Genomic DNA, 13139 nt, shown 5'->3' with positions numbered 1-13139 from the left:
TGTTGAGTTGTTGGTTCAGTCTTCACCACACAATTATAGAAGAATTCTTCGCCCTAAGATATGGACATAGTCTGGGAGCTGTGGAGCTATCACCATCCTGTGTTAATTACATTCTCCCCAGGGGAGGCATGTTCAAGATATAGTAGAACACTTCTGTTCAACATTGTATCCCTGAGTCAATTACAGAGAAAGAGGAAGTGGATAAACCAATCTGTCTCGTTGTATTTTCAAACGACGCAAAGAAGCGAAGAGAGGTGTGGTTTGTTTAGCCCACTTTTTTTGAACGGCGAGGAACAACATGACATCAATAGCCATAGATACCATGACGTTAGAAGAAGATGTATAGAAATGTTCAACGGAAATGTGACTTCTCTTTTATCCCAACCCGTCAGAACGACACACACAGAGGATGGAGAGGTTGTAGCAGATATTGAACTATACAAACCTCTTGGTGTTGTTGTAGCGATCCTGGCGGTGGTGATGGTGTTGTTGTTGTTCTTGTTCTCGTTGGCCTCCACTGACTCCACTGAGGTCTTGTTGGAGACAGTGTTCTCGTCGTCAGTCTCCCCCACTGGGGCCTCAGGGGCCACAACTCCAGGGGCCCCAGCGGCCACAACTCCAGGGGCCCCAGCGGCCACAACTCCAGGGGCCCCAGCGGCCACATCTCCAGGGGCCACAGCATCAGGTTTGTCCACAGGGCTGGCAGGTGGAGGGTGGTCAGAGCTTTTCTCACTATCTGCTGCGGAGGGAGTACAGAGCTAATCATGTCAGTGTCTAACATATTGGAAGATATCAAGTCCATCCATGCTCAGTTAGGCATTCAGATGATTCATCACATGATTTTTGGGCAAAAAGATGTGTAATGTATATATTGTACAAGAATTGCAGCCTAGGTAAACAAATCCAGTCAAATTATACACACAATATGTCAGAATAGCTTGACACAGCACATTTCAACACCACACAATTGCATAAAGCTGTAGTTAACACATTTTATTTATTATTATTATGAGTCATTTAGCAGACGCTCTTATCCAGAGCGACTTACAGGAGCAATTAGGGTTAAGTGCCTTGCTCAAGGGCACATCAGCAGATTTTTCACCTAGTCGGCTCCGGGATTAGAACCAGCGACCTTTCGGATACTGGCACAACGCTCTTAACCACTAAGCTACCTGCCGCCCCCATTTTCACCCAATTCCCACCTAAGAAAGGCATATTTACCTTGCTCTGCAACACTGTGCTTTGTCATTACCCCTAAGCATTACTATAATGACAGCATTTCCTATCTGAGTCTCCTGCCCTGCAGTGTTTCTCTTTCTGTTCCTACAAGACTGTTTTCTGCCCAATTTGACTGTTGGGGGATTTCTACTCCACTAAACCAGCTGATCCAGGCCAGAGCCAGGCCTCTGGTTGGTCACCTAATGAGGTCCTGATTACTGACCAGGCCTGGCTGGGAGAGCAGCGCCACACAGCTGGTTAAGAGCTGTGGGAAAGTATGGCCGCCTCATTATTATCTTACCCAAGGTGATGGGGGGGCTGAGGGGGCAAGTAGGCTAGGAGGCTTGGGGGGGGGGGTGGGGGTAACACCACTGCTGTTCTGGACAGGACATATCTGTAAACCGCTATCTGTTAACCACTATTGCTACCTCTGGCTACTGTGTGTGTGTGTACACGTTTTCCTACCTTATCAGGACCACAATGTCCTGACAAGTCATCACAATGTGCTGACAAGGTAGGTAAACAAGACACATTTTGAAAAATCAGGACTTTTTTCATGTCCTGAATTTGTTAAATGTTATTTTTGGCTTAAAGGTTAGGTTTAGAGTTTGGGGTTAAGGTTAGGTTTAGGAAAATAGGGAATACATTTTTACTCCCCAAAATGTCCTGAAAATGCATGAAAACAAAGCTGTGTGTGTGTGTGTGTCTCTCTGACGGTCAGCCCCCCACCGCACCACTCAGTGTCTGGTTGCTAACGCTAATCCCCATCATTAGTTCAGTTTCTCCCAGGCCCCCCTGACTCACTCAAAGCCAACACGCTATTTTACTGTCCAAGGGAATGTGGGAATGGAGAGTGAGATCTGTAATTAACCTTGATGAGGGCTAATCAGTCTCCCTGGACCAGACTCAATAATTGAGAAAAGAAAGTGTCATGGTCGGTCGCCGGAGCAGTTGGTAGAGATTAAGGTTATGTTTCAGGTCAGGACATCCCTCACAGCTGGAGCCAAAGCTAAGAAGGAGAGAGCGGCTGGCAGAGGTACAAGTTGAGAGTAGCTGACTAATTAGTGCGGCCAGGGCATTGATCTCTGCGTGCTAGCTAGGATGAATGATAATGTTAGGGTTTTTGGTTAAGGGCTTGTAAGTAAGCATTTCACTGTAAGGTCTACACCTGTTGTATTCGGCGCATGTGACAAATACAATTTGATTTGATTTGATTTCTTACAACATCAAACCAAGTACGTATTTACAAAAACATAATCTAACCCTTACATCATGGTACTGAGAAACAATACTACAAAGTCGAAGTCGACCAAATCGATCAGCTGACGGACATGTAGGACATTTTGGTCAAGCCAAACCACAAAAAGGAACACAAATACATAAACAGAGGACCAACAACAACCCAGATATTTAAAAAGGGCTTTCTCTCCACACCTCTAGTAAAGGAGACTGACTGCACTGCAAGCATCTTGGCACTGACCCATAAAGACCACAGAGGTAATAGAGACCATGTCTAAGTGTGTGGCTGTGGGCCTTTGTGTTTGAGCGCGTTTGGTGTGTGTGTGTGCGTACTTCATTCTAATGGAGTTCTCATTACTCTGCTTCATTCACATGAAGAGTCTTTCCATTTTGTCCATCTCAAACCCAGTACTAGTGACAGTTGTCTTATCATTTTTAACAGACTGACTTTAAGTCATGGGGTAGCAGTATGCTGTTACAACAGTGGAATTCACACCTCCCCAGACCATAGTTTTATTTGTTTGACTTGTATCTCTTCTGGAAAGAGCACAGAAAATAGTCAAGTTGAAAGGTTGTGGCCGGAAGAGCTGAAAAAGTAGTAGATGTCTGTTGCCACTGAGGTGTATCAAAACAGCAGTCAAAAATGATGTGCACCTGTAGAATCCTATTACCAGTTTAGCTGTCTGTCTGAGAAGCCATCATTTTGTCAATGCAACGTCTTGAGTTGATGATTTTGAAAAAGGAGAGGATAAAACTATTTGAAGGGTAGTTACTTTTAAATGCTGCAATCAAAACTGACCAATTCCACAAAGTATGGCCCAGGGCAGAGAGAGAAAGAAATACAAGCTCAGACATGACAGTCACAAAGCCTGGGAAGACCCATTCCAATCACTTTCAACCTGAATGAAATGTCAAAGGAAGGACTATCACAGATTGAGAATAATTAAACAGCTAATGCTACATGACGTTCCCTTCTCCCACTAGAACTGTTGATGTTTTCATTATTTCACAATGTGTGTTTTATTACACAGGTGTCTGAGGCCTGACATCCAGGATTATTTAGCAGGGCTCTACAGTGAGACCATTTTACTCGCACATTTGGCTAAATATTTTCCTGTGCGATCTGGAATTTTAATTTAGGAAAACCAGTGCACGTAGAAAAATGTAGGATTCTAGCTTTAATATCTCAAATATTTTTCATTGTGCTCCTAAATGGTCTTGCGGGCGTGCGCCTAGATTTTCAAAAAAAGGTCAGTGTAGAGCCCTATTTAGTACATTAACATGTTTACTTTGCAGATAAGATGGAGTTGAGGACGATACACTTGTTTGACAAGATAGCACTCTTGAAATATATACGCTCACCCACAGCCAGCTGAGCAGCATATTAGAGCTGTGGGATTTTCTGATTGTATTTATTTTTTACCACTTTTTCGTGGTATCTAATTGGTAGTTACAGTCTTGTCCCATCGCTGCAACTCCCGTACTGAGAGGCGATGGTCGAAAGTCGTGCGTCATCAGAACCCAGCCAAGCTGCACTGCTTCTTGACACAATGCCCGCTTAACCCGGAAGCCAGCCGCACCAATGTGTCGGAGGAAACACCTGGCGACCGTGTCAGCGTGCACTGCGAGCCACAGGAGTCGCAAGTGCGCGATAGGACAAGAACATCCCTTCCCGCCAAACCCTCCCATAACCTGGACGACGCTGGGCCAATTGTACGCCGCCCCACGGGTCTCCCGGTCGGCTGCGACAGAGCCTGGACTCGAACCAGGATCTCTAGTGGCACAGCTAGCACTGCGATGCAGTGCCTTAGACCACTGCACCACTCGGGAGGCTGAGGTGTGGATTTTCTGACACAAAACGTATCACTATTTTGAAACGTCTTCTGTTTAAATCACTGAGAATAATATACCGAAGTATAAAAGGTAATGTCTTATAACACAAGAACATATCAAGGGTAGCCTATACAATAGAAGCTGTAGTTACATATCCATCAAAGCCAATGAACAACTTGCTCTGTGATTTTTACTCTCCTGTTCATTCTCTAGGCTTTTGTTTCCATCCAGTGGCGGACGTTAGTACTGCACCTCATCACAGAGTAGGTTGGGTGCTGTCACTCAATGGAGCAAGATGGGACATTCCATTTTCTAGTGTCTCTAGTATTACATTCAAAATATTGAGCGCACTGGAATGCATGGGCAACTTCATGCTAATCATTTGACGTTTTGTAATAGTCCCAAATGCGTAAACCCTTCCTATCTGACACTCCAGAAAGGCTCAGTCAAACGCTTAACGCGTTGGCAAGAAATCTGATACTGTTTGAACCCAGGTCTGCTGCATCGACGTCAGTCTACTCCTTATATGGAGGTTATCACACGAGATCAGACTAAAGTCACACACACGTGTCATACAGTCTATTCTCGCATATCAACCTCCACGAGTCATGCGGCTCTGGTTATTCAAAGTATTTCCTATGTATGATCTGACACCTGGCAGAGTTTGCCTGGGGCGTGAGAAAACATTTTACAAATCAAATGTGTTATGAATGGTGACCATGGTGTCGCAAAGGAGTGGGCAATGAGAGCTGACCCACTGGGCAGTTCAACATCTAGTTTGATTTACAGTACATTTGGTTGAGTTGTTAACTAACGGGCATTCAACATGACCAAAAATTTCACCATCTCATTGGATTTAGGCTAAAAAGGTTAAAAAAATAAATAAAAATTCCCTTAAATTTATGACTTTTTTCTAATCAAATCAGTTTTCCAAGTTGATTCTAACAGTTTTTCCACCTGGAAACAATGTTGATTCAACCAGTTTTTGCCCAGTGGGGAAGCTCTTATCTATAATCACAACCAAAATGATTGGCACCCTTGATAAAGATGAGCAAAAAGACTGTATCAAATAAATACATTATGCTGAGCTATATTGTATGCTCAACGTTTTGGGGAAATTATATTATTTTATATTAATACAATTGCTCACAAAAAAAGTATTTTGTTTAACAGGTAATAAATAAAAAGGATAGGTGTCAAAAGTCCGGAGATGAGATGGCTACAGCAAATGTTTCGTTTTGTGGTCAATTAACCATTTCTTTGTGGATTTTGATGTGTGCTTGGGGTCATTTTCTTGCCAGAAGATCCACTTGTGGCAGAAGCAACCAGGTTTTTGACGAAGATGTTCTGTAACTTGGTAGAGTTCGTGATGCCATTGACCTTACCAAGGGCCCCAGGACCAGCAGCCCCACAACATCAAAGATCCACCACCATATCTTACAGTATGTATGAGGGGTTTTTTCTGCATATGCATCCTTCTTTCAAACGCCAAACCCATCACTGGTGTGCATGACCAAAGAGCTCTATTTTTGTCGAATTTGATCATAGCACCCGGTTCCAATCCAAGTGCCAATGCTGTTTAGCAAACACCAGGCGTTTACATTTGTTGGTTGATCAATAAAGGTGTTTTTATAAAGGCTCCTATTGGCATGGAGGTGGCGTCTATTTGTAGATTTGGTGTCTTGGTGACCCCAGGATGCGACCAAGTTCTGTAATTCTCCAACTATGACCCTTGGTCTTTACTTTGCCTCCCGAACCATCTTCCTCACTGTGATTGGGGACAACATACACTTGGGTCCTCTACCAGGCATGTTTACCACTGTTTTATACTTTGTAATTGTTGCCTTAAAAGTGGTAAGCAGTATATTTGTTAGTTTTTTTGCTTTTCCCCATGGTGATGGAGGACAAATGGATTTTACATGCGTGTTACCTTTTTGAACCCCAGTGAAACAGGAAGCCATGAAAAGCCACAATACAGTTCCTTAAATGATGCTTTTTGTGTCATCAGGGGGAGTTGTGATATGCAAAAAAACACATTTCCATGACACATTTGTGTATAACAGGACAAATATAAGCACCCCCCCCCCCAAAAAAAAATAATCATTATTCTTATTGAAAGGCCAATATCTTGAAAACTTGACTGCTGACATGCAAAACATTTTGGGACTGTATCAACAGTGGACTAATGAAAAAAACACTAAAATATAGTTTTTGAATAGAGTTCCCCTTTAAGCTTAGATTTTTTTTTTTTTTACTACAATGTTAAAGCTGATTCAATTTTGTTTGATTTTATTTATAAGAATCATTAGGGATGCTAATCATTTTGATACCATCTTTTTTTAGATTCGTTTTATTACTTGTTAAACAAAATATTTTTCTTTGAGCAATTGTATTAGTAATATAATGTTCCCATACAATACAGCTCAGTATTTGCATTATTTATTTGACACAGTCTTTTTTGCTCATCTTTATCAAGGGTGCCAATCATTTCGGTCGTGACCGTAACTGCAAGCTCTTAGGGACTCTAAACCTCACACAGTGCTCTTATCACTGTTTTTATTCAAGCATCAACTTGAATAAAAACAGTGATATGAGCAAGAGCCGGCAAGAGCAGTGTTATCGCATTATCCCCACACACCTGCCACACAAGATAACATTACGTTTTAAAATGAAGTTGAACATTTTATTATTTCAGCTGGGACTCTGGTCATTTTAAAATGTAGATAACTATGAATGTACAGTATAGTTAACACACATCGACTTCCTTCTCTCTTCTCTTTAACGGCTGTTGCAAAAGAGGAAATCCACTCTGAACACAAAACCCATTCCAGTAACCAAACAATACATCACACTTGACAGATCACTGTGCAATAACTCAGATAAAAACTAAAACTATTGAGAATTGTGCCTCTTTTGGGGGCACACTGTCATAGGCCCAGCAAACTGACCCTATGAGAGGACAGTACATGTATTTTTCTACTAGCCACTTCAGTCACATCATAATGACTGAGTACCTGAGGAAAGGGGTGCCTCACGCTACGGAAACAGGAGATCCTGCTCCTATGAGCCATTCCGGCTCACCCAAGCCAAGACTCATGCAAGGCTACTTACTTACCTGAGGAAGATGCTCTTGTGTCTGTCTCCCTCTCCTTTACCCCCCCCCCCCTTCTCCACCTCACTGTGTCTATATTCCATTCCTTTACCCCCCCATCTCCCTGTGTCTATCTCCCCCTCCTTTACCCCCCATCTCCCTGTGTATATCTCCCCCTCCTTTACCCCCATCTCCCTGTGTCTATCTCCCCCTCCTTTACCCCCATCTCCCTGTGTCTATCTCCCCCTCCTTTACCCCCATCTCCCTGTGTATATCTCCCCCTCCTTCCCCCCACGTCTATCTCCCCCTCCTTTACCCCCCATCTCCCTGTGTCTATCTCCCCCTCCTTTACCCCCATCTCCCTGTGTATATCTCCCCCTCCTTTACCCCCATCTCCCTGTGTATATCTCCCCCTCCTTCCCCCCACGTCTATCTCCCCCTCCTTTACCCCCCATCTCCCTGTGTCTATCTCCCCCTCCTTTACCCCCATCTCCCTGTGTATATCTCCCCCTCCTTCCCCCCCACGTCTATCTCCCCCTCCTTTACCCCCCCATCTCCCTGTGTATATCTCCCCCTCCTTTACCCCCCATCTCCCTGTGTATATCTCCCCCTCCTTCCCCCCCACGTCTATCTCCCCCTCCTTTACCCCCCCATCTCCCTGTGTATATCTCCCCCTCCTTTACCCCCCCATCTCCCTGTGTATATCTCCCCCTCCTTCCCCCCACGTCTATCTCCCCCTCCTTTACCCCCCATCTCCCTGTGTCTATCTCCCCCTCCTTTACCCCCCCATCTCCCTGTGTATATCTCCCCCTCCTTTACCCCCCCATCTCCCCGTGTCTATCTCCCCCACCTTTACCCCCCATCTCCCTGTGTCTATCTTCCCCTCCATTACCCCCCCCCATCTCCCTGTGTCTTTTTCCCACTCCTTTACCCCCCCATCTCCCTGTGTCGATCTCCCCCTCCTTTACCCCCCCCATCTCCCCATCTCCCCGTGTCTACTTCCCCTTCCTTTAACCCCCCCCCCCCCCCCCTCCACCTCCCGTGTCTAGCGCCCTCTCTCACTTCAGAGCACTTGTCCATTACTTCATCAGTCTCACCTCTTCCTCCCTCACTTCCCTTAACCAGGACCTCGGTGCTGTTGAGACCCACGGCGGTAAAGGTGTCCATCCCTGGAGAAGTGATCAAAGACAACATGCATTAGTCATGGTTACTACTACAGTCAAACATGTATTATCAGTTTGACCACAAGTTAATGTGCAGTAGCATTAGCTAGATGCTCATTATTACTTATTTATTTTAAATGCTATGGTGGTACAGTTTTTTTTTTCTCTCTGTATTGTTAGGAAGGATTCACTGTTAGTCCACACCTGTTGTTTACGAAGCATGTGACAAATTAAATCTGATTTGGGTTTACAGTTACAGTAACAGAAGTGTTTTGGTGTTTCTACAAAGTCTAAGTTTCCCGAACACTATTCATGTGTAGTAGAGGATCATTGATGATGATGGTGTAAATTAATGTAGAGTGTATCCTCCTCCATACAGATATATAATACATGTTTTATTCTATAAATATGTGATGTAATTCTATGTTGTCACCCTTCTGTGTTGAGGAGTTGTCAAACACGGCGTCATGTTCCGCAGTACTCAGAGGCAGATCCTCATGCCTGTCTCGGAGATCTACGGAGTACCTCTGGAAACACAACAGGGTACAACACACACACACACACACTTCAATGGGCTAGAAAGCATACAGGCATCGACAGACATAGTTGAGCGCTAGCGTTTGGTGTTTGTACAAAGCCAAGTTGAAGCTTTGTTAGACAATGTTAGAATTGATCAAATCACATTGGAATTGAATTTGACAAACAGCATATACATTACTCACCCTTGACCTCTTCTTTGTCAATAAGCATGCTGCTCCGAGCACAAAGGCAGTGATGATGATCACAAACAGGATGATCAATCCTATTAAGAAACAGAAAACAATCCATTTTTGAGCAACAAGATAAAGGCCATGTAAGTCACTCTGAATACGATGACTAAATGACCTAAATGTTCATGTTATTTATAATGTTGGTTACTCTGACAAATGGTTAACCAATTCAGATTTGGTGTCAGAACACACATCGTTGGGCATGTTTGAGACATTTTTAAATGCAATCATGTTACCAATGCGGTTGGACGTTTTTCCCGCAGGGGGTTTTGGTTGAGTAGTTCCCGCCAAACCTTTTAAATAAAGAGAACATACAAGTTGTGTACTGATGGAATCATTTCTAAGTGGATTCACTTCACAGTGGATTCACTTCACAGTGGATTCACTTCACAGTGGATTCACTTCACAATGGATTCACTTCACAATAGATTCACTTCACAATAGATTCACTTCACAATGGATTCACTTCACAATGAATTCACTTAACTCTGGTGAGATCAACTCACTTGTATCCTTGGTGGTGCTAGTAGCAGAAGTGCTAGCAGCTGTGCTGCTGGCCTCTGCTGGGGGCTTTTTCGTAGAGACGTCCGGTGGTGAGGTCCAGGATGTGGCTCCTGGAGATCCATCGTGAGAAAAATGATTTGTTACTTTACCTCCACCAAAGCAGGTAGGAAATTAGCATCAATCAGAGATGGAGTCAAGACTTAGACCCCTCGAGACCGAGACTGTATTTATCGACTGGTCTCAATCCCCAAGACAACGAGATCGAGACTCCATCTCTGGTACCGACCATTGACCATAAACTGACCATAAAGTGAAAGCAGCACCTCCAACATACCTGGACTGGTCTTCAGTGTTGTGGTTTCCGTGGCGTTAGGCCTCCCGGTGGAATTGATTATAGGGATGTTATCAAAATTTAGATCAGGAACGCCTGAGCTTGGGGTTATGGTGGAAAATTGTAAATCATAGTTGTCTACAGCAGTGGTGTTGTCTCCTGGAGTGGTGTTGTCTCCTGGAGTGGTGTTGTCTCTTGGAGTGGCTGTGTCGATGGCTGGGTTGGAGGCTGAGGTGGGCTGGGGTACAGTGGGATTGACTGGCTGTGTCTGGGCTGTGGTGGTAGAAGTCATGACGAGACCTGGAAAAAGACATGGGTATAGTTTAGAATCAGTGTTGGGGAGTAGTGAATTACATGTAGCTCAACTAGTAATTGAACTACATTTTGCAGTAGCTTGGTGGTAGTTGAACTGAATTCTAATCTTGGTAGTGTTTTCAGTAGTTAATAACTTTGTTGCCATGTAACGGTGTAGCTAACTACTGGAACTACACACTACTTTTTTTGCAATAAGAAAAGAAAGTATGGGTGATGTAGGAAATCATTTCCTTGCCTTTTTTCGGTATCAGAGTTTGGGAAACCCTGGTCTATGGCATTTCAGATTTAGCAGAGGAGGCTGGTGGGGGGAGCTATAGGAGGACGGGCTCATTGTAATGGCTGGAATGGAATCATGGAACGGAGTCAAACATGTGGATTCCATGTGTTTGGTACTGTTCCATTAATTCCATTCCAGCCATTACAACGAGCCCGTCCTCCTATAGCTCCTCCCACCAGCCTCCACTGAGATTTAGATATGATCATTTTCACAAAGTAGCTTGGATGTAGTGAACTACTTTTTTAAAGTAGCTTTAGTTAAGTAAACTATACTTCCCTTAAGGCAGGGCTCTACAGTGCGACCATTTTACTCGTATATGGCCCTAAATATTTTGCTGTGCGACCTGGAATAGAAAAATGAAGGATGTAATATCTCAGATATTTTTCATTGTGCTCCTAAATATATTTGTGTGCGCCTGCATTTTTCAACTTAGGCGCACACATGCTCCTTGTAAAAAAGGTCAGCATAGTATGCTTTAGTGTAGCTTATCTTTTTCCAATGTAAAGTAATTGGTAGTTTGGTAAACTATGATTTCAGAGTAGCTTCCCCAACACTGTTTAGAATATATAGAGAAGAATCCATTGCATAGATAGAGCATTGATTACATCAGCAGGTTTTTGGCAGATAAAATGAATTGACAAAACCAGTTGAGAAAACAATCTTGTATTTGTATAATAACTTGCACCAAATAATCAATGACTTGATCTTAACTAAACAAAAACAAGCAAAGTACATCAATGTAACATTATACTAGATCAAATTCAACAAGTAACCTAGTGGTTAAGAGCATTTGGCCAGCCCCCCAAAATAAAATAAAATAAATATATTTTTTAAAGATAAAAAATTGCTTTTGGCCAGTAACCGAAAGGTCGCTGGTTCTAATCACCGAGCCGACCTGGTCGATGTGCTCTTGCACAAGGGCACATCAACATGGCTCCTGTAAGTCGCCCTGGATAAGAGCGTCTGCTAAATGACTCAAATGTAAACATACTGTAAATGTCGCAAAAACTGAGAAAGGCAGAGAGGCAGCTTACCCAAAAGGACAATGAGACAGGGAAAAGTAAATGGTATTTTGTCCATTTTGAGTAACCCTTGTGTGTAGTTAACTTTCCCTGGTACTCTGGTAGCCTGCTATAGGCTGTGTCACTAACAGAATGAGGGAGAGCAGTGCAGTCTAGTGCATCCCTCTCATGATGCTGGGCCATGACGCCACAGAGACGATCCAGCACCACAGGATGTATAGAGAAATAGCGTTGCTCAAAGAAGTACCAGGGGAAATTACGCACTTTTATACAAAACTACTTCCCTTCGGGTTCAGAATTCAGCCACATTCTCTCAAAAGCAGAGGAGTAATGATTTTATATCATCTAGAATTCTGCCCATACCTAACCCCAGACATTTATTGTTTGGAAATAGGTTTTGATTCCATCATTAAAAGAGGACACTGAATTTGGACTCCTGATGCTTGTGTGTGTGGTACACTTACAACGCCCAACACCCTTATCTTACCTCATCTTATGACTGCATTGGGTCATGTCTATCTTTATCAGGTTGCCACAGATACTTGTTGTTGATTTTGCTGTATTTATGTCTTCCTTGTAACCTCTCAGTTCTTTCCTTAGAAGGCAACAGACAGCAGGCACGTACAGTCGTGGTCAAACGTTTTGAGAATGACACAAGTATTGGTCTTCACAAAGTTTGCTGCTTCAGAGTTATGAGATATTTTTGTCAGATGTTACTATGGTTTACTGAAGTATAATTACAAGCATTCCATAAGTGTCAAAGGCTTTTATTGACAATTACATTAAGTTTATGCAAAGAGTCAATATTTGCAGTGTTGACCCTTCTTTTTCGAGACCTCTGCAATCCGCACTGGCATGCTGTCAATTAACTTCTGGGCCACATCCTGACTGATGGCAGCCCATTCTTGCATAATCAATTCTTGGAGTTTGTCAGAATTTGTGGGTTTTTGTTTGTCCACCCGCCTCTTGAGGATCTCAAGTTCTCAATGGGATTAAGGTCTGGGGAGTTTCCTGGCCATGGACCCAACATTTCAATGTTTTGTTCCCTGAGCCACTTAGTTATCACTTTTGCCTTAAGGCAAGGTGCTCCATCATGCTGGAAAAGGCATTGGTCGTCACCAAACTGTTCTTGGATGGTTGGGAGAAGTTGCTCTCGGAGGATGTGTTGGTACCATTCTTTATTCATGGCTTTGTTCTTAGGCAAAATTGTGAGTGAGCCCACTCCCTTGGCTGAGAAGCAACCCCACACATGAATGGTCTCAGGATGCTTTACTGTTGGCATGACACAGGACTGATGGTAGCGCTCACTGTCTTCTCCGGACAAGGTGTTTTCCGGATGCCCCAAACAATCGGAAAGGGGATTCATCAGAGAAAAT

The 13139-nt window shown here is 43.5% G+C and overlaps 1 protein-coding gene across 1 annotated transcript in view; it reads right to left on the bottom strand.

Moving 5' to 3' along the window:
• The window catches only part of LOC311122614 (uncharacterized protein), a 33154-nt gene extending 21281 nt beyond the window's left edge, over window positions 1-11873 (bottom strand). The window contains exons 1-8 of the mRNA XM_084196955.1: window positions 11776-11873; window positions 10153-10449; window positions 9821-9928; window positions 9551-9607; window positions 9267-9346; window positions 8978-9071; window positions 8479-8550; window positions 446-739 (exon numbers count right to left, since the gene is read on the bottom strand). Coding sequence (XP_084053081.1) covers window positions 446-739; window positions 8479-8550; window positions 8978-9071; window positions 9267-9346; window positions 9551-9607; window positions 9821-9928; window positions 10153-10449; window positions 11776-11821 — 1048 coding nt within the window. The 5' untranslated portion in view covers window positions 11822-11873. The remainder of the gene's footprint in view (window positions 1-445; window positions 740-8478; window positions 8551-8977; window positions 9072-9266; window positions 9347-9550; window positions 9608-9820; window positions 9929-10152; window positions 10450-11775) is intronic.
• Between the last annotated feature and the right edge of the window lie 1266 nt (window positions 11874-13139).

This window comes from Coregonus lavaretus (assembly GCF_964263955.1).
Source record: "Coregonus lavaretus genome assembly, contig: HAP1_SCAFFOLD_2320, whole genome shotgun sequence".
Taxonomy (NCBI): domain Eukaryota; kingdom Metazoa; phylum Chordata; class Actinopteri; order Salmoniformes; family Salmonidae; genus Coregonus; species Coregonus lavaretus.
Note: the sequence above shows the minus strand (reverse complement) of the source record. Positions and strands in the feature narration are given on the sequence as shown.